This window comes from Melanerpes formicivorus, unplaced genomic scaffold, assembly GCF_026170545.1.
Source record: "Melanerpes formicivorus ecotype bairdi unplaced genomic scaffold, bMelFor1.0.p_v2 SCAF_14, whole genome shotgun sequence".
NCBI classification, from domain to species: domain Eukaryota; kingdom Metazoa; phylum Chordata; class Aves; order Piciformes; family Picidae; genus Melanerpes; species Melanerpes formicivorus.
This window is the reverse complement of record NW_027142366.1, coordinates 2311281-2338446: the sequence shown is the minus strand read 5'-3', so window position 1 is coordinate 2338446 and position 27166 is coordinate 2311281. Positions and strand designations below refer to the sequence as shown.

Here is a 27166-nt window from a genome sequence, read left to right as displayed (position 1 = left end):
CTCGCAGGACCTGCACACCCCAGGATGGACACAGCACTGCCCAATGCAGACAGTGAGCTTCAGAGCTGCTTGTGCCTAGAGGTGAGCCAGGCTGGGGGCTGTGGCCCATCCAGCTGCGTGTGTTCCTGGATCCATGCTTCTGCGTAGCTGAGCTTGCACAAGAGGCCCTGTGTGCACTCCTTGCCCACACACTGCCCTGCATGGCTCCCCCGGGATGGCATGGAGCCTGGGCCAGCCTCTGTGTTTGCCCAGTGCTGGGGTGGCATTGATGAACATCACACGAGCACTGGACACTCCCTGTGCCCTTGAATCATCCCCACTCTCCCTCTGAGGCTTGGAGCACAGAAGCAGTGGCCTTCAGAGCCAGGTCGTTGCCCTGCAGCTACGACATCCAACCCAGAGCTACAAGCAGCTTGGCCAAACTCCCTCTACCACCTCTTGCCCTGTGTGATGCACCTCCTGGGAGAGCCACCCACCCTCCTCCAGGACAGCACCTTCTGGGGCTATGGGACAAAGGCTCTCACCCCCACAGTAACATCAGGTCTGGGCACTGCAGTTTGCTCTGCCCAAGTATGGTGAGCTCCCAGGGGCACTGGGGTGCTTTGGATGTGGTTGGTGCTGTGTGCTCACCCCAGCTGGATCTTGGACCCCAACAGTACCTGGGACACCTGCAGCTCTGGAAGCATGTGGTGGTGGAAAGCTGAGTCTCTGCAGACAGCCACATCTCCAGGGCCTTAATCTCTTTGACTAAAAGATTGCTTCAAAGTTTGAAGCTCAGCTTATGACCTCCTGATTCCCAAGCCTGGGACACCAGGGTCCTGAAACACTCCATGAATGACACCAAGACTCAAGGCAGGGCAGAGCCCAAGACCATACTCCCATCTGGTCAAAAGCAGGGGGATCTCAGCCAGGAACCTGAGCAATTGCAGGATCACAGCCATGACCAAACCAAAAGGTTCAATGTTTCTGTGCTGCTGATCACAGCCAAGGGCTGGAATTGTAACTCCTCAATCTTATCAGCCCATCCCAGCCGGCCACAACCCTGACAACACCTTCCCAACTTAGCAATACAGACTTATCCCACCAGAGCAGCTTAGCAAGGCTTAAAACAGAATCAGGTTGACAATGCAGGGCAGGAGCAGGAGGAAAAGATAAAGTTCAGCCTGGTGATAGCCACATAGTAAAAAAACAAATGATAAGAGAGCTGGTGGCAACAGCACAACAAGCTCCAGATGGTCCAGCAGCAAGAAGCGGAGCCCCATGAACCACCAGATAATCAATATGAAAACAGCAAGTTATTGTAAGGAAATGGTGAAAGGCAGAGAGTCACCTGGTGCTGAATTAAATAACCCCTGGTAAATCTCTCTGAGGCTACCTTTGCAGGCAGGCAAGAGGTGCAATTAGTGCAGAAGCGACGGGAGATGAGGAATAACCTTGGTATCGTACAGGGAGCAGGCAGCAGCCAAAGAGGCCCTGGAGAGGGATTGTTTGGCCAGCTGGTTTTTAGGATAATGTGTTCACCAAACATCTGGGGTGAGCAAGGAGTGTGTGTGATGGCTTTAAGAGCTGGAGATGAGCTGGGGTGGAGGCACTGGCACACTTCAGGCGCTGGCTGCTCAGCAAAGAAGCCACAATGAAATGCAAGGAACAGGTCGATCATTGGCACTTCAGGTTTATTACTGAATCCAGGGGGAAATCATTCTTTCATTCAACACTAAGCATCTTTGTTCACGCTGGAGCTGCCTCACCAGGAGCTTCACAGGCTGCTCATTCAAACTCTTCAGAAGAGGAACTGAGAGTGGGTGAAAAATTCCACATGGCAAATTAGGAAGGACTGCAGCCCAGCACCAGCTCCAAATGAGAACAGCAGCTGGTCAGACACAGCCCTTCTCTCTGAGCTGGAGAGCCTGGCAGGACTGCAAAGGGATGTGGATAGAGAGGACTCTGCTGATGATTATATCTATTAGGGATCACATGGATAGAACCCAGGTCATCAGTCACTCTGTGGGTACAAGACTCTCCCAGCTTGGAGCTCCCCAGGGGCAGGTGATGATTAGGGCACACCAGCACTGCTCCATGCCTGAGGTCAACACTTGTCTGCGTGCCCCAAAGCATGTCTCCTCTTCCCTGCCAGACTGTCAGCTAGGTCTCACTTCTCCCTGTGGTCCTCACCAGGGACATGGACACACAGTCACAGTATAGGCAGCAGCTCTGCTGTGCCACTTGTGCAGGCTGATGCTCAAATGGTGACTGTGACCACCAACATCTTCAGTGAGGACAGGAGGAGCCTGTCAAACCACAACCCCACTGCAAAACATCTTTCTGCTCCCCTGGATTTGCCCTGACACATGACAAGCCCCAGAGGAGCTGAGGGAAGCTGTTCCTACCAAAACCAGAAGGATAGGAAAAGGAATGAAGAGAGGCAGGGATAGAGAAGAGAGGCAGGCACAGAGAAAGGGAAGGCAAGAGGCAGGGAGGAACGGCAGCCAGATAAAGCTGTGTGTTCCAGCTGCTGTGGGACCACATGAGCCAAACTGGGAACAGAAAGGCACAAAGAAATGCTGATTGACAGCGCTTTAGGTACGGCTGAATGGTATCTGCGCGCTGTCACCTGCTCTAACGACTGCCTGACTCACCCACCAGAGGCGCCCAGCAGCCTAGCAATTAGCCGCCCTCCTCCTTAAAGTCCAGGGGAGAGTTAAACCCAGCGCAGGAGAGAGGGAAGTGTCCCCCACGGAGCCTAAATCAAGTCTTGCTTTAGAAACAGCCCATTAAAAACATGACAGAAATGAACCTCTTGGCTCAGTCCCACACCGAGGACGCAGCATCCTGTACCTCCTGCTTGGCTGCTTGGCTCAAAGACCGTAAATGCCACCAGCCTTGCCACAGGGATCTGCTCGGCAGGACCCGGGCTCCCCCGGGCTCCTTCCCACATTCCAGCATCAGCACCCTAGCTGGGCTCTATTCCTGACATCAGGAACAAAGTAAGCGATTGCATCTGCTATATTTAGAGCAAAGAGTCAATACTCTACGTGTTTAAATGGTTAGCAACATTCTCATTTGATGTATAAATAGCCTCTCTATGCTTTTCAAAAGAAATTGCTTTAAAAAATGAAATTGCCTTCCCAGTCATCCTCAGCCCATAGCTGCTGAGCAGGGAGGGGCTATTTCCAATGAAACATTAAATTAGGCACTTTCTCTACGCCAACTCAGGAAGGAAAACACATGACTGTGGCTGGAATTATGAGCACTGTGATCTTTTGTGTTATCAAGGGGTTTAAGCACAGCAGTGAAGCAAACCGAGGGTGTTTGATGCAGAGGGGCAGCAGCATCCTCCACCTCCCAGCCTCGACCACACACCAGCTCGAATCACCTCTTCCCCCCCACCCCAGGTCACTCATGTCACAGCCTCCTTTCTTCTGCCTCGCTCAGCTTCACAGTGGTCGCAGATTTGTTTCTCTTCCTCCAGATCCCTCCAGTTTCCAGCCTCCAGGCTCTCAGCCAAGGCTCCAGCTTGCTTTGCCTCCACTGATGTCAGCTGTGCTTCATCTCTCCAGCACAAAGCCTGCTCTCACGTAAGCATCTGTCCTCAAGGCGTTAGAGAGACCACGGCTCTGACACTCAGCCACCTTCCACACACTGTCTCCAGGTGCATTAAAGTCAAACTAAGGACACCATCTAATGAAAAAACCGTAGTGGAGAGCTGGCATCCAAGAGACAGTGGAACCCTGCTGTGGTTATTAGCACTGAGAAACACCAATCTTTCCCCTCCAGGATCTGGCTTGGGAGGGATGCACACAGGCTGGGGACACCAAGGGACTGGGAGACACCAACAGTCCTGCACAGGATGACTCCTGGGACCCCTTCTCCTTGCCCTGCCCTCGAAGCACAGGACCCCATGCTCCGTGCAGCCTTCTGGAGCTCAGTCTGGCGCAGGACAATGGTTAGCAGGGCGAGAGGGGCTTGAGTGGGGATGGCTGGGGGGTCGCAGGGACACAGCCCAAGCTCAGGCCAAGCCCCAGTCCCAGTCCCTGCCATAGCTCAGGCCCAGGCCAAGTGCCCCAACCTTATCTTAGACCAAGCCCTAGCGCAGGCTCAGGCCAAGTGCCCCAATCCCAACCTCATCTCAGACCGAGCCCTAGCGCAGGCTCAGGCCCCAGCGCTGGCCCAGCTGCCAGCTCAAGCTCAGGCCCCAGCGCTGGCCCAGCTGCCAGCTCAGGCTCAGGCCCAGGTTCAGGGGAAGGCGCAGTGCAAGCCCAGGCCGGCGCTCAGCTCAGCCCAGGCGCCGGCTCCGGGAAGCGCAGCTCCGGGAAGCGCAGCCCCGGCGGGCACAGCGCTGCCGGTGGGGGGCGGTGCGGCACGGCCGAGCTCCGCCCCCTGCCGCTCGGCTCCGTCACTGCGCGGCGCCGCCGGCCGCGCTCCGCCATGGCTTCGGCCGCCGCCGCCGCCGCCCGCTCCGCCGAGGAGCCGCCGCCGCCCGAGCCGTCCGCCGAGCAGAAGCCGCTGCTGCTGCCGCCGCCACCCCCGCAGGAGGAGTTCTCCTTCCTGCCGCTCGTCCACGACATCATCAAATGGTAACGGCGGCCGCGGCCACCGGCAGCACCGCGGCGCTACCGGCCCTCCCCCGCTGCAAAGCAGCAGTTCGCCCTGCACCGGGCCCGGCCACCTCCTCCCTGCTCCAGCCACCACCGCTCCAATGCTGCTGTCTGGCCCCCAGCATCTGCGGGGCGCCCTGGGTGGGGAGCAGGGCTACGGATCCCTCCTTGAACGGGGGGGACCACGTGGCTCAGCTGGTAGAGCATGAGACTCTTAACGATATTTCCCACCCTCAGCATCATCACGGTGCCTTGGACAGGGAGCAGGGCAAGGGGATCGATCCCCCGCTGATGATCTTCTCCAGCCCCCAGCATCCCTGGAGAGGAAGCAGGACAAAGGAATCCTCCTTCTAATTGTGCTTTCCAACTGCCAGCATCCTCAAGGTGCTGCGGATGGGTAGCAGTGCTCCTAGTGATGCTCTCCTTTGCCCTCTTGGATGTCAGTTATACCTGTACCTGGGTCACCCGAGTAGTGGTGCTCCCGTGGCCCAGGCACACCGCCCCAGCACTGACACCCAGGGCATTGTACTTGCATGGGGTTATTGTTCCAGGGAGTTCTACTCTTTGGCTTGTAAAAGCCTGAGCAGGTACAGGCAGTTCTGGGGCAGGAAAGCAAACTCATTTTGGGGGAGCTGTAAAAAGAAGGATGGCTTCTTGTAGTGGTATGAGTTGAACTGTTCTTTTCCCAGTTCAAGATAAGTACTGTGGAGGTAGAAGGTGCTTGCACAAGGGTCCTTAGGCCTATGATTTCTGTCTCAGCATAACCATGGTCTGATGTTCCAGGAGGGACATGGCTCTGCCATGAAAATCCATGCAGGCCAGCTCCATCTGTCACCTGAGCACGCTAGAGAGGGAGGCAGAGGACCCGGGAAGCATGAGTTCCCTTGTTCCTACCTGTGGGCCTGGTTGCCCTTTCCCTGTGCACTTGCGTAGTTGCTGGGGCTGGTTTGTGTGCTGCTGATGTGTCACTTGCATCATGTGTGTCTGAAAGGTGAGAGTGGTTCACACTTACTGGCTCTGCAGCCGGAGCTGTGGCAGGGAAGGGCTGAACACCCCTCACACACCGTCATGGATACAGAATAGGCATAAGAACACACCCCCCCTTGATTGCCCTCAGCCCCCAGTTAGGGTGGGAGTGGGCAGTTGTCCCCCAGCTTCTATTTTTCCTAATGTGGCCAGAGCACAGAAACAAGGCTAAGCCAGGTGCATGCAGGTACATAGCCAAAGTGGGCAGCAGCCACGGGCTGAGACCTCCCAGATTTCTCTGTGTCACCCAGCAGGTCATGGTGTCCTGCAACTAACAGTCCCTAGGTTATCTTGTTCCCTGTCCCACTGAGCCACCCACTCCTGCTACCCAGCTACCTCCCTCAGTTTCACACGTGGCTTGTGCAGCCCTGGGTACACTGAGCAGGGCTGCAGACAGGTGGGACCACGGAGGTGAGTGGTGGGACATGTCACCTTGTGTCCCTGGCAGATGGCAAACCTATGATCCCTTAAGCTGCCGCTCCTCGCAGAGCCCAGCCCTGCTGCTCTGACACTGACTCAGCCCTGAAGACACATCTCCAAGGCGACTCTGTGCTCAGGAGCGAGGATGTATGGCGTAGATCTGCTTGCATCAAGGACACCTGCTCTTTCCTGTTGTTTGGGTTCAGAGAAAGTTTTCCCAAGCAGGGCTAGCTGATATTTTTGACCTTGGGCAGTCAAACAGCATTGCCACTGAGGTCCCAGCACATGGCTTCACTAAAGGGGGAGTGTGCTGGTGGAGCAAAGGCCTCTGTGCCTTAAGGCAGGCCCTAGGTTAGGTTCATCAGCACAGGCTGTGGTTGGATGCTGTGTTGAATCCTGTGCACAGGCAGCTGCAGCCTCTTCCCACACCTCACCCCTGCCCGTCCCTGTCCTCAAAGAAGGAGTTACCTAAGTGGCTTGATCCAGAAGGAAAACCTGAAGTAGTCATTCCTAGGGATCAAGCAGCCCAACAGGCTGTCGTGTGGAGGAGAGAACAAGACTTGGGGAGACTTGGAGCAAGGAGGATGACCCTTGGAGAGACACTGAGCAGGGAGAATGACCCTTGGGGAGACATGGAGCAGGGAGGATGACCCTTGGAGAGACACTGAGCAGGGAGAATGACCCTTGGGGAGACATGGAGCAGGGAGGATGACCCTTGGAGAGACACTGAGCAGGGAGAATGACCCTTGGGGAGACATGGAGCAGGGAGGATGACCGTTGGGGAGACACTGAGGAGGGGAGAATGACCCTTGGGGAGACATGGAGCAGGGAGGATGACCCTTGGGGAGACACTGAGGAGGGGAGAATGACCCTCTCAGCTATGGTGGTTTAAAGGCAGCATCCCCCAACCCTTCCCGAGAGGTGCTGTGGGGTTGTGTGTGTGCCTGTATTTTTCCACTGCTGACCTGACCATGAGTGCCTGCATAATGGGGATACATTAGAGCAGCAGCTGCAGTTTTATTTAGAAGGGAGTAATGAATATTTTGTTCCAACAGGCTTTTGAAAGCAGTGGCCACCATCTGGTTAAAAGTTTTACTCTCAGCCGTGTCACGATTGCCCAAAGTTCTAATCGAGCACCTCTCTGTCCTGGTCATGCCAAGCAGGTTTATTTTTAGGTCTGGCTATTGAAGAGGCTCCCAGTTCAGACCCTGCTCTTGTTATTAACAGGGACCCTGGAAGCAGGGACTCAGATTTGCCCAGCATGGTTAAAACTCCTGGCTGGCGCTAACAGCGCTGCAGTGGATACTAACAAGGGCTTGAGGGCAGACGCTGGCTCAGACAGCGCTGGTCCTTGAGAAGCACAGAGCTGGCTGCGGGACCAGTTGTGCTGTTCTTGGAAAAAATAAGCTGCCACTTCTCTTTTATTAGGTTTCTATCCCCAGAGAGTCGTTTCAAAGCTCCCAAGTACTGGTTTCCCTACCATTGGATGCTCTCTGGTACTTTGGGGAGCAGTTTCTGGTTTCCTCTGTCAAGCTGTTTGACTGCATTGATTTTTTTTGTTCTATTACAGCAGCAGCAGGGCACGGGTGAGGCTGAAATCCTTTTTTGCCAGGTGCCTACACACACAGCTATGTAACCTTCCCTTCCCTAAAGAGAGATGCAGGAGTTCAAACAGGGGGAGAGTGTAGCCACTTCCATGGTAATGTTGTAAAGCTGCAGACCAGCTCTGGGGCTATGCACTGGAAGTGAGCAGGGAACCAGTTTGCCCCAGAAGCTGCCCAGTCTGGACATCTATCTGTGCCCATTTTATCAGGATGGGTGGATGAGATGTGTGTAGTTAGATACCAAGAGCAAAAGTTAGATACCAAGAGCAAAAGTTAGATACCAAGAGCAAAAGTTTCCCTCTGAATTCCAGTTTAAGCTCTGGTTGCACTGGAAATGTCTGTTGCCCAAGCACGTTCTTCGCTTTCCAATACGAGAGAGCTGAACAGTCTCTATCTTCTCTCTACAGCATGGACAAGGACAGCCAAGATGTTCACCAGGTGCTGAATGAGCTCAAGAACAAGTTCCAGGAGATGAGGAAGCTGATCAGCTCCATGCCTGGCATCGGAGTGAGCCCAGAACAGCAGCAGCAGCAGCTGCAGAGCCTGCGGGAGCAGGTCCGGACCAAAAACGAACTGCTGCAGAAGTACAAAAGCCTCTGCATGTTTGAAATCCCCAAGGAGTAGGAGGGGCACAGCTCTGCTTTGCAGCTCCAAGATACCTCCTCTCCTGGCTGAACAGGAGAGAAAGGTGGCAGGAGTTCCCTTCCCTTTCTTTGATGCTGTTTTTGGTGGTGTTGCTCTGAGGCGGTGTCTGTGTGGCTGGCAGGTGTGAGGCTGAGCCAGGACGCTGTGTGCTTCACCTGTGGTGATTGCAGCAGGACCTCTGCTTTGAGCTGCTGTAGGACTGCACATTTCTAGAAGCATCTCCCCTGTTTTCTCTTGGGGTGGAGTGAGGTTTGTTTTTTACATTCAAGCAAGCAGGAGATGTTATGTTTTCTCCTCATTAAGGGTTGAAATACCTGCTGGTTACCTTCAGCAGGGAAAAAAAGGAGACATTTTCTGCATTCTTTTTTTTTTATTTACCTAAAATTGGCCAAAAATCCAAAGGGAGCACAAGAGGGAAGTGTGAACTGTTTGGCCCTGCTCCTGAAAAAGTACCTCTGGGGTACTTTTGGGTCTGTGTATGTTGAAAGAGGAATGATTGCTTTCAGTTGCTTCTGTGTTTCCCTCTCTTTCTCTCTTCTTAACCAAGAGATGGCTGTGTATGAGATGAGTAAAGATTTAGAAATCCCAAACTGCCCCTCTTGTGTGGTCACTGAGTGGATATAGCCTGAGCTGGGGCAGGACTTTGGCAGCACAGAGGACATGTGTGGCCTGGGTCCAGCTTCTGTGTCTTGACATCGCTCTTTTCGCTAGGAGAGTGACTTGGGAGAGCAAAGCAGGGACCACCAGGAGGGGATTTTGATAGGCTTTGGGTGGTCAATCTTCTTGGGTGAGTGCAGCTTGTAGGTAGTACATTGGGCATCTTGCTCTTCAAGCAGGGAGGAGCAAGCAGACTAGCACAAAGGCCAGAAGTGAGCAGAGGTTTAAGTCACTCCACGTGACAGAAGTCGGGCTCAACAGGACGGATCAGTTCCACATCCGAAGTGCTCCAGGGGTTTCCCACAAACACAAGCACTTGAGTGGCTTGAACAGTTGCCAGCAGCTGATGGAAAACTCCTGAATGTCACATTCAGACAGATCCTAGGCCTCCCTGCCCTCTGTCCTGCCATTAGCTCTTATGGTGGCAGATGACAGTCTGGAAAGCAGCACCACATCTTGCCCACTAACAAAGATGTTGCAGGACCTTGAGTCTCGTGGTTCTCTGACTCCTGCTGAAAGATGGTGCAGGTCAGTAGTGGAAGAGGTGAAAAAACAGCTCCTGAAATACAGTGTCTGTGGAGAAGCACCTGAGGGTGGGTAGCACTCACACCTTCAGAGGAAGGGAAGCGAGATCTGTTTGGGTGGGGTTTCCCTTTCCTAAACCAAAAGGCAAACAACTCTGTTTGTTGGGAGTTGGGATGGTTGTGACTCACCTGTAGCCTGGAGATTTCTCTGTCCCCACTGGAACACTCCAGCAGCACTTTCTTTGGGAAGGTGCCAGGGTGTAAACTCTGGGGAAAGCAGAACACCAAGGTAAACAAAGCACAATGTACACTTTTTATTGCTGAAATTACCTTGCTGCCAACCATTGCCTGTCCCAGCTCAATAAATTCCTGTGTCTCATGCCTGGATGATGGCTACCCTTTATTTTTCCTTTTTGTTAGCCCCTGTGAAATCAGGGCACACAAGGAGCTGGAAGGAACAGCGTGTTTCCAAAGAAATGCCTGGCACTTAGCACAGGAGCAACTTAACTCTGTCAGCTTGAATCCAAGTTTCAAACAAAACTGCGGAGGTTTGGTTCTCAGTCTCACCCACCCAGGCTGCTACAGAATGAGTCTTTTGCCATTAATATGTAATAAATGCAGGTTTGTTCCGTGGCTTGAGGAGGTGGGGCAAGGGAAAGGGGGCTGAAAATGAAGTGAAACAGAAGCTGGATCCAGGGAGAGCTGTTCTTTGAAGAGCTTTTCCCTTTCACTTCTAGCAGCACAGTTACTGCGAGGGAGAGATTGAAACCCATCAGATGCAAAGGTGACCTTTCGAGCAAAGTACTTCCTTTACTCATATTGCAAAATAAAAACAGCCTCTTGGACAGGGCAGGGATGAATCACTCTCTGTTGACATCATTAAACTGGGCTTAGTTAAGTGGGAAAAAGCATGAAACATAATCAGCTCTTTATAAGAGAGTGATGTCAGACGGCTGGGGCTCTGCGGCGAGCGGCATGCCCATGCCCAGCGTGTGGCAGGGCTGGCAGCATCGTCACTCAGCGCTGGTGACATGAGGAAAGAGTCCTGGCTCAGTGACCTGTTTGAGTAACTGCCTCTGCCTTAGGGCCCCTGGTTGCCCCGTGTGGCAAGAAGCTGGCTGCTTGCAGCGTCGGAAACCTTTGCACTGGGAGTCGGGGAGGATGGGGTAATAAAGGCATCGAGTCGAGAGGCCGCTCGTAGGACTGGGGAGCTGGGCTCAGGTCTGGGGTTTGAGAGGATTTGGTTTTGCTGAGGAAGCCAAGGCCAAGCCACAGGTCTTGGTTTAAAAAGATTTTTATTAATTTGTAGAAAAAATAAAACATCCAAGTTTCACCCACGGTAGAAACACTTGAAGGCTTTTGTTTTGTTCATGTCAATGACAAACAGAGACCTACATAAAGTGCCTATTATTGTCTTACTTAAAAAACCCTTTCCCACTCTCCCCCCCCACCCCACCCTCCCCCCAAATCTTGCAAATCAGACAAGACAAATGTAAACAAGAGTTAGGGTGGGGGGTTGGGTTTTTTTTGGTCCATCAGGGCTGTAACTCGGCAATGTCTTTGCAACAGCTCAGGAGTGTCTTCTGCACGTGCTTTGCAGACACAGACGAACACAGGACACGGCGCCAGGGGCCGTGCACAGCTTCTCGAGTGAAAAGAAACAACACAACCAGAACAACAGAAAAACCAAAGCCAAAGCCCCAAGCAGGCGCTGGCAGGCCTCTGCCCTCCCTCCTGAAGGCAGCGCCCGAGGCCGGGTGGAGGTTTGGGAGGGTCCATGCCCCCCACACTCATCATGCTGCCAGCCTGCCCAGTAGCTCACTCTTTCCCTGTCTCTCTGCCCAGAGGAGGCTGGTCCCAGTGGCACCCCCCTCCTGCCCTCCAAAGCCTCCCTCTTGCTCCCAAAATTCCACCCTGGGGGAGGGAGGTGATGAAAGCAATCCCTTGGGAGGAGGGAGGCTGGGGAAGAGGCAACCCTCCCTTTCTGCCTGGATGGGCACCTGCCCACCCTGCTGCCTGCCCAAAGTCAATTCGGAGACGAGCATCTTTCCCCCCTCCCTTCCTTCTTTCTTTCTTTCCTTCCTTCCTTCTTTCCTTCCTGGTGAGCAGGGGGCTCCTAGCTGATCACGCAGCGGTCCTTCTCCTTGCTGTGCCCCCCGCCAATGGCTTTCTCCCGGATGTACATGAGGTCACTGTGGACGCTGGGCCGCCGGGCGAAGGGGGCCACGATGCCGTACGCCTCCTCGCTGCTGCCCCGGCCCCCCTCTTTCAGCAGCTTTTTGCCTTTCAGTGCCTTCTTGTGCAGGATGTCGCAGTACTGGACCGAGACCTTGCGGTGCAGGTCGGGGCTCATCTCGCTGGGCAGCTTGGCCATGGCGAAGAGGGCCTGGAACATCTGGTCCAAGCTGCTGTTCTTCTTGGCTGAGATCTCAAAGTAGGCACATTTTTTGGGGTCCCCTCCCACCAGTTGCTCGATCTCCCGGGGTTGCACCTCCCGGTAAAAGTCCCGGTCCCCCTTGTTGCCACAGATGACCAGAGGCACCTCTATGTTCTCCTTGGTTTTGTTCTTCAGGCATGACTTGGTCTCCAGGATTTGCTGCTTCAGGCGCTGCACCTCCTCAAAGGAGTCTCGATTGTCCAGGCTGAAAACGAGGATGAAGACATCTCCTGGGGACAGAGAGGGATCGTGAGACGGCTGCAGGCTCACCAAGACCCACTGCCTAAGCCATAAAGAGACTCAGGGAGGGCAGCACCTGAGTCCTGCATCCTCCTGCCCACCCAGTGCTGGGAGCAAAGTTGCCCACTCTGTGCACACACGAAATCCCTCCTCCCTCCTCCTGGGTCGGGATAAACATCCCCAAACTGGGTGAGAACACCTGAAAACTGTCTGAAGACACCCAGCCCACTCCCCTCCCTTCCTCCTGGCACTCAAGAACCAAGTACCTGTGAGGATGGAGAGCCGGCGCATAGCAGGGAAGGGGTGGTTGCCCGATGTGTCCAGGATGTCGAGCTGGTAGACCTCCCCGCGGATGCTGTAGAACTTGCGGTGGAAGTCCTCGATGGTCGGTGTGTACTGCTCCTCGAAGCGGCCGGTGAGGAAGCGTGAGACGATGGCTGTCTTGCCCACCTTGGAGGAGCCCAGGATGACCATGCGGTAGCAGTTCTTGGCGGGGATGCTCAGCTCGGCCTCGCTGGGACACATCTTCTTGATCATCGCTGCCAGTTTCATTGAAGCCGGCGAAGAGGCAGCTTGTGCCCAGAGGAAGGAGGAGGAGGATGAGGAAGGTGATGTCAGCCTGGCTCTCAGCCCCTCTCCCCTCGCAGGAAAGGCCGGTGTGAGCTCTGCACGGCCGCCGCCGCGTTATATGGAGGCGGCAGCGACCGCCCCTCGGCGCGTCACGGCCCCGGGGCTGAGTCAGTGCCCGCTCCCCGTCGCCGCCCCGGACGGGGTCTGGGTGCTGCACAGCACAGCCCCGTTCGCAGCCCGGGCTGGGCTCCAGCTCCGTTCGCAGCCTGGTTTGCACTCCCGGCGCTCGGCAGCCTAGTCCCGTCGGCAGCCCAGTCCCGTCGGCAGCCCGGTTTGTGCTCCCGATGCTGCACAGCCCAGCCCCCTTCTCACTCCCGGTGCTGCACAGCCCTGTCCCGTTCGCAGACCCATTCACACTCCCGGTTCTTGGCAGTTTAGTCCCGTTCGCAGCTCGGTACGAGCTCACAGTTTCGTTCGCAGCCCGGTTTGAATTCCCGGTACTGCACAATCCCGTCCCCTTTGCAGCTCGGTTCTCATTCGCGGGGCTCGGCAGCCTGGTCCCGGTCGCAGCCCGGTCCGGGCTCCTAGTCCTGTTCACTGCCACGTTTGCACTCCCTGTGCTGCCCAGCTCGGTCCCGTTCACAGCCCAGGTCTCGCTCCCTACGTTTGGCAGCCTGGTCCAGTTCTCAACCCGGTCCGGGCTCCCACTCCCGTTCGCAGCCTAGTTTGTACTCCCGGGGCTGCTCAGTCTGGCCCCGTTCGCAGCCGCGTCCGGGCTCACGATCCCGTTTCCAACCCGACCCCTTAGCTTAGCCCAAGAACCCGGTGCTTTGGATGTGCCCCATTCGCAGCCCGGAGCGGGCTCCCGGTGCTGCACAGCCCGGTCCCGCACAGCCCGGTCCCGTTCGCAGACCGATGAGGGCTTCCGGTGCCCTACTGCCAAGTTCGGGGCTTCCAGAAACCTTTTACCGGCAGCGCTGCCCCGAGAGGAGAGACTCGGGGTGGAAGGTCCCGGGGTGCCCGGAGCGAGGGGTAGCGAAAGGGGTCCCCAGACCTGGAGCGGGGGGTACCAGGGCAGGGAGTACCGGGGGTGACCCGGACCCAGGGTACGGAGAGCGGCGCAGTTGCAGCACCGACTCCTCCCGCTAGTGGGCAGCGCGGGCAGGGCCGGGCCGGGCCCGGCGGTGCAGCCCGGGGCAGGGCTGGGGAAGCTTGTACTGGGGACATGCAGGCACAGCGTCCTGCAGCCCCTCTGGGGTCATGGGAGGCTGCCCGGAGGATGATGAAGTGCACAGCAGGCAGCAGCTCCTGCGATGGGCAGGGTGTGTGGTGCTGCTTCGTACCAGATGTTTGGGCTTGAGCTTGGGCTGAGTTGCCGAATATCCCTGGAGGTGGCCCAGGCAGCCCCCCAGAAACAGCAGGGCTGCACCCGGGCCATGGTCCTGGGGGATATGAGAGAGCTGCTGTGCTGAGGGGCTCTCTGGGCCATCCGTGATGAAGAGACATGGCCCAAGGAAAGACAAGTTTCTCTTTTATGACAAAGTTTCAATCAAAAAAAGACCTTGAGAAGACCTATTGGGTGGAAAAAAGTAGGAAAAAGTAATACTTAAATAACGTTCAGGCCAGGACAAGGCTCACCTACAACACCAAGAGGGACCTCAGGGACAGCAGGAACACAAACATTTGTGGAGCACGGTGCCTTTCATCAGCACTGCTCAGGAAATGGATGCTGCTGAGCTTTTCATCTCCCCCGAGTGTGGTCTCATCCTCAATTTTAGCCCTGTTTGAAGGTTTACAGAGGAATTGTGTTTGTGAGGTGGGAAGGAACCGCAGATTGAACAGCCCCTCGCAGCCCCACGTCTGCCTGCAGGGAACCATCCTGCCCAGCGGCAGAGGCAGAAGGATGCTGTGGGCAGGGAAAGTGGGACAGTTTCCCGTGCTTATTGATCTGTGTGTGAGACGGCAAAGAACTTTAATAGCCGATTACAAAGCACGAGTGTAACGCCTCAAAATAACAGAAAGATCTCTGTATTGAAGTAGCTGTTGGGAAACAATGGGGGCAATAGGAGGTGTCATGGTCTGGGGGACAGACACATCAAATGTCTTGATTGGTGTTTGTTGTTAACGGTAAAAGTATTCATAGTGCTAAGAACAAGTAAAAAATAGCCTGCTCGAAGCTTCCTCTTGGGTTAACAGTCTTCAGCAATGGAAAATCCATTTGCTTCCTTTAAAAGGCTCTTTGGGCACTGCAGAGGCAGAGCACACCACGAAGCAGATGTGCCACCAGACCCCATGAGCTCGGCTCAGGGGTGCGACAGGAGCCACCCTGCTAGGACTCCCTGGGAGCACGAACAGGGTTCCCCTGTGGGTGGAGGAGAGCTGATGGCTGCAGGAGCTCCTAGGGAGAGGATGTGAGTGCTGCCAGCTGTTATTCCAGTGCCCAGCTCCTGGCAGAGTCATGCAGAGCCAAAGGAGTGGAGCATTATGAGGCATTAGGCTGAGTCCCCCAAGATCGACTGGAAATTCATCTCGTGGTGAAAGCAGAGCACATTTGCTGGGAGCTGGCTGCTGGTGACTGATGATAAAAGATCCACCTCGCTGCGAGGCAGAGCCTTCCCACGGCTGTGACTGTTCTAAATCACCACCTCTCCCTGACCTGGCTGCAAATAGCCCAAGTCCCAAGCGGGGGCAGGTGAAATACCATTTCCCCCGCGGCTGCAGTACAGCCAGCACAGAGCTTGACCCTGCTATTTGTGGGGTGTATTGCTACTCACCCTGTTTTGGGGAGGATTCAGGCTTTTTGCTCGCTCATGCCACTGCTTGGTACAGCAGGAGTTGCAGGCAGGCTGCTGAGCACAAACCCCAGCCGCTGCAGACACCTTTATTGGAATCGAACATCTTCAGCACGGATCAATCCCTGGCTTCTTGTTATTTCTGTCCTCATTGCACCCTCCTGGGTTTACCAGCTCTGTGCCCATGCACAGAACCTGCCCAGCAGCCATGAGCAAGTGGCTGAGGAAAGGAAATTCCACGAAAGTCAGACAAACATCCCGGTGACAGAACACCAGGCTCCCCAGGGCTTGGCTTGGACGAACTGTGCAAGCAGCAAAATAGAACTTGCAGCAGCACCAGCCTCTGCAAAATGTGGGAAGCAAAATGTACCCAGAGGCAGGAGCATGCATCAGGCTGCCCGAGCCAGGGGCAGGCGTGCAGGAGGATACTTGGAAAAGAACAATTACATCAGAACATGGCTTTGAACTGGGAGCGTGCTGCGGAGTCGTGGCCGCTCCGGGGCTGAGCCAGGTCGCAGTTCCCAGCTGGGTCCTGTGGGTCCAAGTGGTGAAAAAGCCACAACTGGAAGAGCCATTCTGTGAGCTTCCTATCTCGGCACACCCAGACCCTGTGGCCTTTCCTGGGCCCTGGAGAGGAGCACATCCAACATGGGTTGATTATTGTGGCTGTTAAGATGCTTCACGTCCAAGGGCTTGTGCCCTCTGCAGCAGCATATGGCATTCCCTGGCTCTGGACAGAGGCTTTGCACACAGAGCCAAACTCATTCCCCAGCCCAGCTTTCCTGGCTCCCCAGTTCCCACCTTTCTCCCCCAGGACAGGGAACTGTGCTTCAGACATGGACTCTCTCCCTGTCTGGTGTACTGCACCCCTCTGTGCTGCTCATTACCCTCCACACAAATAACCAGCACGGGCTGCATGCTTCCCAATGCTGCTGGTGAGCATCAGAGGCTTAGAGACCCCAGATGCTCTCCTGGCTGCTCTCCTGGGATGGGAGAAGGAATGAGGGGGTCAGAGGAAGAGGGGAGTAGCTGGCTAAGGAGGGGAGGTTTAGCTATAACTCTTGCTCATTGTCCTGGGGAAAAGAATCTGATTAAATCAAGATGCAGCATCCAGGGTTGCTATTCATTCCCTATATTATTAGTTTGTCTCATTTTATTAAATCTCCTTTAAGGCTTTTCAGAAGCAGCACAGAATTCTCAACATATAATTTTTCCCAGATGAGACAGGCTGCAGAAGTGGGCTGCTGCCACTGGGGACCGGGGAGGAGTGGGTTTATTTGTTTCCTTCCCCCACCCCTTACTTCTTTAGCAACACTTTTCATGTCTCTTGACTCCTTTTAGCATTTGGGATTTGATTAACAGAGAATCTGAAAGCCTGAGACATGCCTCAAATCCCCAGTTCCTTGAGTCATCCAGACAAGGAATGATGAGAGCTCCCTTGGAGATGCCATCCCTGTGCCCAGGAGCAGGGTTGTGCCATGCTGTGGCCTCCACACTTTGTGCCCTCCCTCCCCTTCTCTCACCTTTGGGATGTGTTTGCTGTGACAAACCCACTCACACCCACAGCAGGAGCTGACTGCCCTCAGACAGCCAAGGACATGGTGAGAGATGAGGTTTGGTGGCATCACCCCACAGGGGCTTGGCTCTGCTTGCCAGCCACACTGGGGATAGTGCCCCACTCTGCCAGCATGGCAACGTCTCCCATCCGTGTGCTGAAGTGGCATCAATCCATCACAGAATCACAGACTGCCTTGGGTTGGAAAGGACAATTGCAGCTTGTCCAGTCCAACCCCCTGCAGTCCACAGGGACATCTGCAGCCAGAGCAGGTTGCTCACAGCCAAACAGCCTGACCTGGAATGGTTCCTGGGATGGGACATCTACCACCTCTCTGGGCAGCCTGGGACAGGGTCTCAGCCCCCTCAGTGTGCAAAATGTCTTCCTTCTCTCTAGTCTGAATCTCCCTCTTTCCTTGTGCTCTCACAACAGGCCCTGCTGAAAAGTCTCTCCTCATCTTTCTTATCAGCCCCTTTAAGTACTGAGGCCATAAGAAGGTCTCCCTGGAGCCTTCTTTTCTGCAGGCTGAACAACCCCAACCTTCTCAGCCTGGCCTCACAGCAGAGAGCTTCCAGCCCCCTACCATTGCTGTGGCCTCCTCTGTCCCCACTCCAGTAAGTCCCTGTCTCTTCTGTGCTGAGGACTCCAGAGCTGGACACATGGTCAATAACCATGTGGCACAACTGGGTCAAGAGCTCCACACAAAGCCAAACTGGGGCTCAAACCCTGGGAATGTCCTGCTCCCAGTTCCTTCCCATCTTATGCCATTCTCTCACGCATGGTTCGCTCAGAGTGAGCAGCATCCCGCCAGCATCTGACATGGACAAAGGTTTTTGTATGTCCTGGGCATGTCCCCAAACTCCAGCACCTTCTGCTCTGTTCCAAAGAGCAGCAGCTTCCCCGGGATTAGAGGGAAATGTCACCTGTAACCTGAGATGGGCTTGGAATATAGGGCATGGGGGAAAAGGGAGGCTTGGTGACCCCGGTGGACATGTTGCTGCAGATTTCAGGAGGGTTCCCATGGAAATAATAACGGCTGCCAGGGTTGTAGGACAAAAAGAAAAAGCCCAGGGAGCCTGGCAGCAACAGGCTGGAGCTGGCAGAAGGATGCTCAGCTGGTGCTGAGTGCTCAGAGCCTGGAGGTGTTTCATGTCTAGGTCCCACACCTGACCCTGCTGCTTTGGCTGTGGAGTCTGGAGGGATTGAGGCTGTGACTGGAGGTGTTTGGCTGTGAACTGGGCAAGGGCTGAGCCTTGCTGGGTGCTGATGCTCAAATCGAGGAGTCTTAGGGCTCCTACAGATGCTCAGTGCCGGTGCAGCATCAAAGCAGAGCTGCAGGCAGAGAACTGCCAACATCTTGCTGGGGGGCTCCGACTGCTCTGCCTCCCTCCTGCAACCTCCGTTTGGAAAGGAGCTTTGCTCCGTAAACAGTTCCCCTCTGCAGAGCAGGCAGCATGGAAAAAGCAGCACATTCCTGTGATTTTTTTGGAAATAAGATCCAAGGAGGAGGTGGCAGAGTGTGGCCAGCTCCCTGCGCTGTCCCGAGGCAGCTCTGTGCTGTGCAAGCTAAAGCAAACAGCCTCAGAGTGCATCCTCGGGCACATGGCAGGGGCTCCGTGCGTAAGGGCCCCCGGGGTGGAGGGTGGAGATGGGCCAAGGTGGGTTGGGTGGTGTCACTGTGCTGTCCCTGGCAGGGGTGATGTGAAGGTCATGGGGTGCTGATGCCCTCCTGGCACTGGGGCACATTTTGCTGTGTCCTCTGGAAACCCATGGAATGGGTGCAGCCTGCATGCATCTGCAGATCCCAAAGCAGGAGCTTGCCTGTGGTGCCCATATGGCTCAAGCCTGGCTCTGCTGAGGCAGGATGGTGCTGGCCAATGGCTGGCAGACAAATCCATCTCCCCTGCCCACAGACTGGCTGCGTGGAGCTTCAGCCTCAGCACTGGGATGGGTGCAGGAGGTACCACAGAATCACAGAATTGTCAGGGTTGGAAGGGACCTCAAGGATCAGCCAGTTCCAAACCCCCTGCCATGGGCAGGGACACCTCACACTACAGCAGGTTGCTCACAGCCACATCCAGCCTGGCTGCAAACACCTCCAGGGATGAGGCTTCCACCACCTCCCTGGGCAACCTGTGCCAGTCTCTCACCACCCTCATGGGGAACAACTTCTTCCTAACATCCAATCTGAATCTACCCATTTCTAGTTTTATTCCATTCCCCCCAGTTCTATCCCTCCCTGACACCCTCAAAAGTCCCTCCCCAGCTTTCTTGCAGCCCCCTGCAGATCCTGGAAGGCCACAATTAGGTCTCCTCAGAGCCTTCTCTTCTCCAGACTGAACAGCCCCAACTCCCTCAGTCTGTCCTCATAGCAGGGCAGCTCCAGCCCTCTGCTCATCCTCATGGCCCTTCTCTGGGCACCTTCCAGCACTTCCAGATCCTTCTTTTAATAGGGGCTCCAGAACTGGAGACAGTGCTCCAGGTGGGGTCTCAGCATATTGGAGTAGAGAGGGAGAATCACCTCCCTCGACCTGCTGGCTCTGCTTCTCTTGATGCAGCCCAGGCTCTGGTTGGCTTTCTGGGCTGCAAGTGCACACTGAGCTCATGTTGAGCTTCTCATCCACCAGAGCCCTGAGCCCCTGTTTGCCTAAAGAGCAGAAGTGCAGCCTCAGCACACTGAGCCTGGCTGGAGCCCAGGGGGAATGGTGATTTCTCCATGGCCCTGCCGAGGTGACACGAGCGGCCCGGATTGCGCCATGTGTTTATTCCCTGCTCCTGGTTTGTTTGCCACGTAAGGGCTGGTGCCTGTCCCTCCCTGGGGTGAAGGCAGTGCAGCAAACATGGGTGCAGGGTTATGGATGGTCACAAAGCAGGGTAAGACCTTTGGGATCTGTCCTCAGTTCTGGATGTCCACAGCATCCCATTGCCTTCAGGGAGGGGACTGCAGGATGCAGCCTCCTCCTCTTGAAAATCTCCCTCTCTGGAGACGTTCAAGACCCATCTGGATGTGTTCCTGTGCCACCCATGCTAGATTCTGTGGCCCTGCTCTGGCAGGGGGGTTGGACTTGATGATCTTTAAAGGTCCCTTGCAACCCCTAATATCCTGTGATCCATGTCCCAGGGTGGATGAAGCAGCCCATGCTGGATCTGCAACACTTGCCCCTTGCTGAGGCTGTTTGGGTTTGTATGGATCATCCCCCCCCAATAAATGTCTCACATGATAGAATTGTTTGGTTGGCAAAGCCCTGTAAGATCACTGAGTCCAACCACCCTCTGACTCTACAAAGTTTGGTGCTAAACCATGGCCCCCAGCACCACATCTCTGCCTCTTCAAACACCTCCAGGGATGAGGATTCAACCACCCCCCCGGGGAGCCTGGTCTAGTATCTGAGAACCCTTTCAATGAAGAAGTTTTTTTCTAATCCCCAATCTAAACCTCCCCTGGTACAACCTGAGGCCATTTCCTCTCATCATGCAGTTTCAGGGGTGGTGGTGAGGGAAGTGCAGGGGAGCTGTGGCTGAGCAGAGAAAACCCAGGTGGAGCATGAGGATGGGCACAGCTGGGAGCTGCAAAGTGGGACAGGGTGACCCAGGCAGTGTGGTGTGATGGGGTTGGTGACCTGGTCACCCCTGCCAGGCAGGAGTTGAGATTTAACCAGTTTCTCCTTCCCTGGTGTTTGCTCTGGAGAAATGGGAAGTGTGACCTGCAGCATCTGCACACAGCCTCATGTGAGGCAGCTCCCAAGGCTGCAAACAAACCGCCCTGCCAACCTCAGATGGGCCCAGCAAGCCCCACACTGGATTCTGAAGCCATGGAACTCTGGAAACAGATGCATGACCACGTTTCCAGGAGTCCTGCTTGGTGGTCAATGCATCCCAGGAAGCCAGAGGGACACAGGGACCCCACTTGGTGCTTGACACCTCCTCAAGAGCACGGTGTTGGGGCTGTAGCTGGCTGGTTCTGGGGGTCCACAGTGCAGGTCTCTCCTGTGGAAGCAGGAGTTTGTGTGCAGGTCCATCCATACTGCAGTGCAGGCTGTGGCTCAGCCACAGCCAGGCAGTGGCCCTGGAGATGGGGAGAGGGAAAATAGCTCTGACACTACCAGTGCTTCATGTTCATGGTGAAGGTTTCATCCCCACCCTCTGTAACCTCAAATTCTTGGAAATAGTATGCAATTGGAGAGGAATCCATGGGTTTTTTTCCCCCTTAAAACCAGAGAGGAAGAGTCTCAGTCCCTTAATCTCTTGTTGGTAAATACCAGAAAACAGTATGAGTAATGGTCTGTTTTCCTCTCCACAGTACCAGGAATGGCAACAAGCAAGGGCCAAGCCTGCCACTCAAAGGAGAAAGATGGGCTTGGATCCTGCAAAAAGGGCTTGAACATCACCTTCCAGGTCTTGGTTTTACTTTAGGGAACAGCAGATGCCTCTGAAACGTCAAACTCCAGCTTAAGAGCAGCCAGAACCAGTTCTGCGAACACAGAGACATTAATCCGTCCTGGCTGCTGCAGGAAGAGCTACCAAGAACAGGGATGCATCTGGCTCCACGCCAGGAAACCCTTGTGCAATACAGAGCTGACACAGAGTGCCTGGGCAGTGGGAAAGGTTGGGTTTGAAAGGGGGCAGCAAGGGATCAAGAAGGGTTTGAAACAGTGGATCGAGAGGTAAGGAGTCCATGAAGCTGGTGCAGCACCAAAGCCCTGTGGTGCTTTTGGGCTGCTGTGGGCACAGGAGGGGAAGCAGCTCTGCCACTGGTGGCACTCATCTGAGGAAGCTGATCCTGGCTGGGGTTTGGGAAAGGTTGGGTTTGAAACGGGGGCTCAAGGGATCAAGAAGGGTTTGAAACAAGGTAAGGAGTCTGTGAAGCTGGTGCAGCTTTTGGGCTGCTGTGGCCACAGGAGGGGAAGCAACTCCATCCCTGAGGTTTGTGGTGATGCTCACTGGAGAGAAATGAGCCTGGCTGTGGGGACAGGGCAAGGCATATATGGTCCTCAGACCAGCAATGAGCCAGCAGAACCCCAGCTCTTGCTGCACCCTCCTGAAGAGCAAGCCTTGCTGAGCAGGCACGTTGTCTCTTAGCAAATGCTGATTCCTCCTATCAACAGACCTGAATTTATTTACATCAGAGACTTTGAGCTGGGACTGGCAACTCTGACATAAATTGTCTGAATAATGCAACGTCTCCTCTCCTTGCTGGTTGCTATGGGGACGGGGCTGGTTTAGCCTCTGTCTATAAACATTAACCATGAAGGGGATGTGGAAACATAGCTAAAAATAAAATACTATGCCCAAGTCTTTTAAGAGGAAGGTGGTTGGGATGGTGATGACAAGAAGAGCCCAGCACAACCTCGTGTGAAGGCTCCCAAACAGTGAGACACAAAGGCAGCAGCGCCCGGAGCCCGGCGGAAGGAAACGGAGCCTGGGCTGAAAAGAAACCAACTTTTAATTCCTGCTGAGTGATGCCCGGAGGGTGAATTACAACATGCAAAAGCAAAAGGAAATCAAACTGGTCCACGGAGGTGACGCTGAGAAAAGGGACCCTCTGCAGAGGGGAGGATGTGATGCTCAGCTGTGGCACTGCATCGCGACGCCAGCAGAGGAGCTGGCGGCAGCGCAGTTCCCTTCTCTCTGGCGCCGCTGCCGGAGGCTTTGTGGTGGTTTTTGTTTGGTCATTTACAGCTTATTTCCCAAACTGTTCTGAGAAACTGTAAACACTAAGCCTAGGTCTGGAGCATCGCCCCCCGGCAGCTTCCTTCTCAGGGCAGGATCCAGCGCTGGGCTCTATAGGACTTGTCAAGGCTGGTGGCAGGGGCGGAGGGAATGATCTGTACCCGTCTGCTGCCCGGTGCAGAAGGCAGGGGCAGCCCTTTCCCTCCCTTCCCACCCACTGCCCCTTCAAGGCAGTGAAAATAGCTGGAAGGCACTGACTGGGTCATGGGGAAGGTGGGCAGGGCCCACACATGCCCCTGGGGAAAAGGAGGGGCTGTGTGTGTGCAGAGGGGACCAGGGATGGGATACCTGCATGGACTGGATAGGGATTGACTCTTCCCCTTGGTCCTCTCCATGCTGGGGCTTCCCCACAAGACAACTACCATCCCTGCATCCCCCTTGAACAGTGGTTTGGGTCATACATTCACATCTAAGTGCTCTTCAGCGACCTTTCTTGGGGCCTTTTCAAATGGTGTAGAGATGCTACAGGGCTCTGCATGGGTGGAAAATGGCAGCGCTGGACAGGGAGGTTTCCCTCTCCTAGAAAAGAGGGTTTACTGTTGGGTTTGCAGCAGTTTCACCTCTTCCTTCTCCAGCCCTTTCTGAATGCCCCAGGAGTTCCCAAACATTCTTTATGGCTTGCTTCCTGAGGCTCTTGCACAGCATCTGCAGATGATCTTCAGGATCAGATGGAGCTGGAGCTTCCTCATGCTCAGAGCTTGCTTCCAGAAGACCCCTGGTGCCTCCATTGTTACTCTGCTTGTTCTCCAGTCCAGGACTGGAGCTGGGCTGCTTTTTGCCCTGCAGATCTCCAGTGTGTAGGAGGAGAGGTCAAGATGTCCCACACCATGTGGCTCCTGGGAGAGCAATGCCTTTGTGGCAGGAGCTGCAGTGATCCATCAATGGGGTCAGAGAGCTGGGGACAGGTACCTCCAGCTCCTGTGGGCTGCAGTGAGGAGGTGCTGCCCTGCTCAGGCTGTTCCTCTGATGGCTTCCAGTACTGCAGGGTGCTCAGTGGGCTCATTAAGGGTTGCTAGGCTAATTAGTGGGACACATCTCAGTAGGAAAGTAGGCAAACTGGACAGTGTGGGGACCACAGAGGCACGCTGTGCCAAGGTATCCGAGACACTGCTTTCTGAAAGGCAGAGACAAAAGCCTGTTGGGGACCACAGTGGTGTTACAGCATCTCTGCTGGGGGAGAGGCTACAGAGATGCCAAATCCTCCCCACCTGCCAGCAGGCAGGTTATTGCAGAGGGACATTTAGCCCCAGGGAAAGGAGCTTTGGCAGGAACTTAAGCTTTGCCACCCCCCCAACCCCAGGTGTCTGGGTTGAGCTGGTGCAGCCCCTGTGCGGTGTGCTCCCAGCTCGGGCACACTGCAGGGGTGTCTGATTTCCCTGCAGGGTGATGGGGCACACATGCCCTCTTGCACCATCCCTGCTGCTCTCTGGAGAACTTGCCATGGCCAATAGCTGCCTTTTTTCTGCCTGATTTAGGCTAAACCTGGAGCCTCAAAGCTCCCCAGCAGCTCTCCCTCGTGCTGACTCTCAAGTATACAATCAAACCAATCTGGGGGCTGCCAGCTGGGTGCCAAGAGGCAGACAGGACCACCACGGTGTAAAACCTTCCCACCTGAGTTTTTGTGGAGGTTTGAACCTCCAATCCCTTGAAATGTGCAGGAAGGGCTCTGGAGGAGCTGGGCAGGGCAGGAATGAGCTGGGAGGGTGGTGCTCCTGTCCCCATCTAATGTGCTGGCAGGGTGGGGAGCCTGGCCGAAGCAGCCATCAGCAAACATACCTCTTGCTACTTGTTCTTTGCTCCCTTCTGTTTCCGCCGATATATTTCCTCTGTGAAAGGCCTGTGGTTGGGAGAAGGGAGATTTGGGGAGAGAGAGAGAGCAGAGACACAAGAATGGGGAAAAGAATGGAGGAAGAATTAAAATTGAGACTGCTGACTGCTCTCCTTTGGACCCAGAAACTCTGCCCTCCAAGAGCTGGCACAACCCACGGCAATCCTCAGCTCACTCTCTGGACCACGGAGCAGCTCCAAGCTGCTCCCACCTGAGACCATCCTTCAGTGGGATGAGGCTCAGTACACCACATGCACACTGGCCTCATCTTTGCATCTCTTCCTCCCTTGCAAACACAAAAGACATTTCACTGATGGAAGCACAACTGCTGCTTCTGGGAATCATTCTGGACCACTCTGTCCTGGGCTGCTGAGCTATTGTGGCGCAAAATACCAGAGGAGCCCATCCAAGGAAGCATAAAATGGCAGCTCTTCTGCAGGGTCTCTTCAGAGCACACAATGAGCCCTCTCAGTGCCTTCCTTATTGTTCTTGTGCAGACAGAAACAGGCACCCAGAAGAAAGGAAAGCTCTCATTTTGGATAAAAATAAACAAGCGCCATCGATGTTCCTAGAACTCAGCAAATAGTTTCGGAGAGGAATCTGCCCATTACCCAAACAATTGAAAACCAATCCTCTGTTCTCCTGCTTCCCCACTGCATTAATTGGAAAAAGACTGAAAAAAAACCAAGGAGAAAGAAAAAGAAAGAAGAAAGAATCTCTCTCCCCTCCTGCAGTTCCCCGAAACCTGGGGAGTTAAACCTGTTAAGGAACAATTAGAAGCTCTCCAGCTCGGCAGAGCCACTCACCCCTCGTACAGCACGGCGATGGTGTAGGAAATTGCCACTACAGCTGTCAGCAGAAGGCCAGCTGGGCTCGCGTGCCTGGTTCGAAAGAGAGAGGGGGGAAAGCTCAGGTAAGCGCTTGGGCTTATGCAAGGCCTGGTTTAGGAAGTGAAATGAGACACTGGGCTCCAGGAGAGCTCCCTCCTGCTCGTTAAACAGAAGCAAAGGAAAGGGTGGGGTGTGTTGGTTGATTTTGTGCTTAACTGTCTTGGACAGATGTTACTTGGCTGAGATTCTTCCCCAGCCTACTTCAGCAGCTTCTTTTAAGCCTCCTCCCTGCACGTCTCTGCTAAGAGAGCTTCGGCTTTGATGCTAAGTCCTGAGATTATTTGGCTGTTCAATAGCTGAGCAGCTGCTGACGCAGGGCCGTGGCTCCCAGCCAGAGCTTTAAGGGGAATGCCTGATGTGCACGGCAGGAGAGGGCCACCCAGGGCGCAGGAGACACCTGGCAGAGGCAGTGGCAGATTGCACCAGATCCATCGACAGCGGCTGAGCCATGGCAGGGCCAGGGAGGGAGAGATATGGAAGGGTCCAAGTGTGACCTGCCAAGGGTGCTGGCTGTGTGCAAGGCTGGGTTCATGTTTAAACCCATCTCAAGATGGCTCACAGATGGCATTGGGTTGGAAGGGACCCTTAAAGGTTGTCTTGTCCAACATCTCTGCAGTCAGCAGGGACACCTCCAGCTAGATCAGGATGTCCAGGGCCACATCAAGTCTGATCTTGAATGTCTCCAGGGATGGGGCATCAACCACATCCCTGGGCAACCTGCTCCAGTGTTTCACCACTCTCATTGTAAAGCACTTCCTCCCTATGTCCATCCTAAATATACCCTGCTCCGGCCACCTGACTGAGCTCAGCTGAGTGGTGTCCTTCAGCAAGGGGACTGATGCTGCCCACCACACTGCACTGCCTGGTTACAGGCAGAGGTGCTCAAGGTGCTGTAGATCAGAGAAGTGTTTTGGTTGGAAGAGACTTTCAAGATCATGGAGTCCAATCATTAACCTAGCACTGCCAGGTCATCGCTAAACCTCAGCACCACGTCTGCACAGCTTTTCAATCCCTCCATCAACAGGGATTCCTCCACTGCCTTGGGCAGCCTGTTCCAGGCCTGGACAACACTTTCCATGAAGAAATTGTTCCTCAGGTTTGAGTTGTGCCAGGTGGGACATGTTTTCTTTTGTCCTGTCACTTGCTCCTTGGGAGAAGTGACCAATCCCCACCTACCTCTGACCTCCTTGCAGGGAGTTGTAGAGAGCAAGAAGACCTCCCATGAGCCTCCTTTTCTCCAGGCTAAACAACTTTGGTTCTCTCACCCTCTCCTCACCAGAGCTCTGCTCTAGACCCTTCATCAGCTTTGTTGCTCTTCTTTGGACATGCTCCAACAATGTCCTTTTGGTGAGGGCCCCACTACTACAACTGTGCAATGGGAGTGACTGTTCCTTTTAGCACCAAAGAATCAGGACCCCAACATCTCCATCTCCTCCTGCTCCAAAGAGAGATGTCAGTGTAGGCTGCAAACCTGCATCACCCACATGAGGACACTTCTTTGATGCTTGGCACAAAAGTGTCTGAGGCAGATTCCAGTGGAGGCAGAGAGGGCTTTGCTAAGGCACCAGGACTTCAGCCGGTGGCTTACAGTCCCCCAACCAGGGATACCGACACCATCCTGTGGTGACAGCAGCCACACCAACAGCCATTCCT

At 54.7% G+C, this 27166-nt stretch overlaps 3 protein-coding genes across 6 annotated transcripts in view; 1 reads left to right on the top strand and 2 right to left on the bottom strand.

Moving 5' to 3' along the window:
* The first annotated feature begins 4390 nt into the window (after nucleotides 1-4390).
* MED9 (mediator complex subunit 9) lies at nucleotides 4391-9850 on the top strand. Its single transcript, XM_068146576.1, has 2 exons — nucleotides 4391-4574; nucleotides 8053-9850. The coding sequence occupies exons 1-2, from the start codon at nucleotides 4426-4428 to the stop codon at nucleotides 8267-8269; spliced, it is 366 nt and encodes a 121-aa protein (XP_068002677.1). The 5' UTR covers nucleotides 4391-4425; the 3' UTR covers nucleotides 8270-9850.
* An 899-nt stretch (nucleotides 9851-10749) lies between these two features.
* RASD1 (ras related dexamethasone induced 1) lies at nucleotides 10750-12796 on the bottom strand. Of its 2 annotated transcripts, none has more exons than XM_068146574.1 (2): nucleotides 12415-12796; nucleotides 10750-12138 (listed from the first exon to the last, which is right to left on the bottom strand). In XM_068146574.1, exons 1-2 carry the CDS (start codon nucleotides 12698-12700, stop codon nucleotides 11588-11590), a joined length of 837 nt encoding a protein of 278 aa, XP_068002675.1. In that variant the 5' UTR covers nucleotides 12701-12796; the 3' UTR covers nucleotides 10750-11587. The 2 variants fall into 2 exon arrangements, with proteins under 2 accessions (XP_068002675.1, XP_068002676.1); XM_068146575.1 differs by having other exon boundaries at nucleotides 11813-12067.
* A 9694-nt stretch (nucleotides 12797-22490) lies between these two features.
* Nucleotides 22491-27166, bottom strand: part of PEMT (phosphatidylethanolamine N-methyltransferase) — a 51277-nt gene continuing 46601 nt past the window's right edge. For all 3 annotated transcript variants that reach the window (XM_068146573.1, XM_068146572.1, XM_068146571.1), the window contains exons 6-8: nucleotides 25430-25504; nucleotides 24572-24632; nucleotides 22491-23909 (exon numbers count right to left, since the gene is read on the bottom strand). In XM_068146573.1, coding sequence (XP_068002674.1) covers nucleotides 24578-24632; nucleotides 25430-25504 — 130 coding nt within the window. In that variant the 3' untranslated portion in view covers nucleotides 22491-23909; nucleotides 24572-24577. The remainder of the gene's footprint in view (nucleotides 23910-24571; nucleotides 24633-25429; nucleotides 25505-27166) is intronic.

Bases quoted from the DNA above. Each gene is read 5' to 3' on its own strand.
- MED9 (XM_068146576.1), top strand. From the start codon at position 4,426: ATGGCTTCGGCCGCCGCCGCCGCCGCCCGCTCCGCCGAGGAGCCGCCG. The intron at 4,575-8,052 runs GTAACGGCGGCC...TTCTCTCTACAG, and splicing joins GTCCACGACATCATCAAATG to CATGGACAAGGACAGCCAAG.
- RASD1 (XM_068146574.1), bottom strand. From the start codon at position 12,700: ATGAAACTGGCAGCGATGATCAAGAAGATGTGTCCCAGCGAGGCCGAG. The intron at 12,139-12,414 runs GTACTTGGTTCT...CTCTGTCCCCAG, and splicing joins CCGGCTCTCCATCCTCACAG to GAGATGTCTTCATCCTCGTT.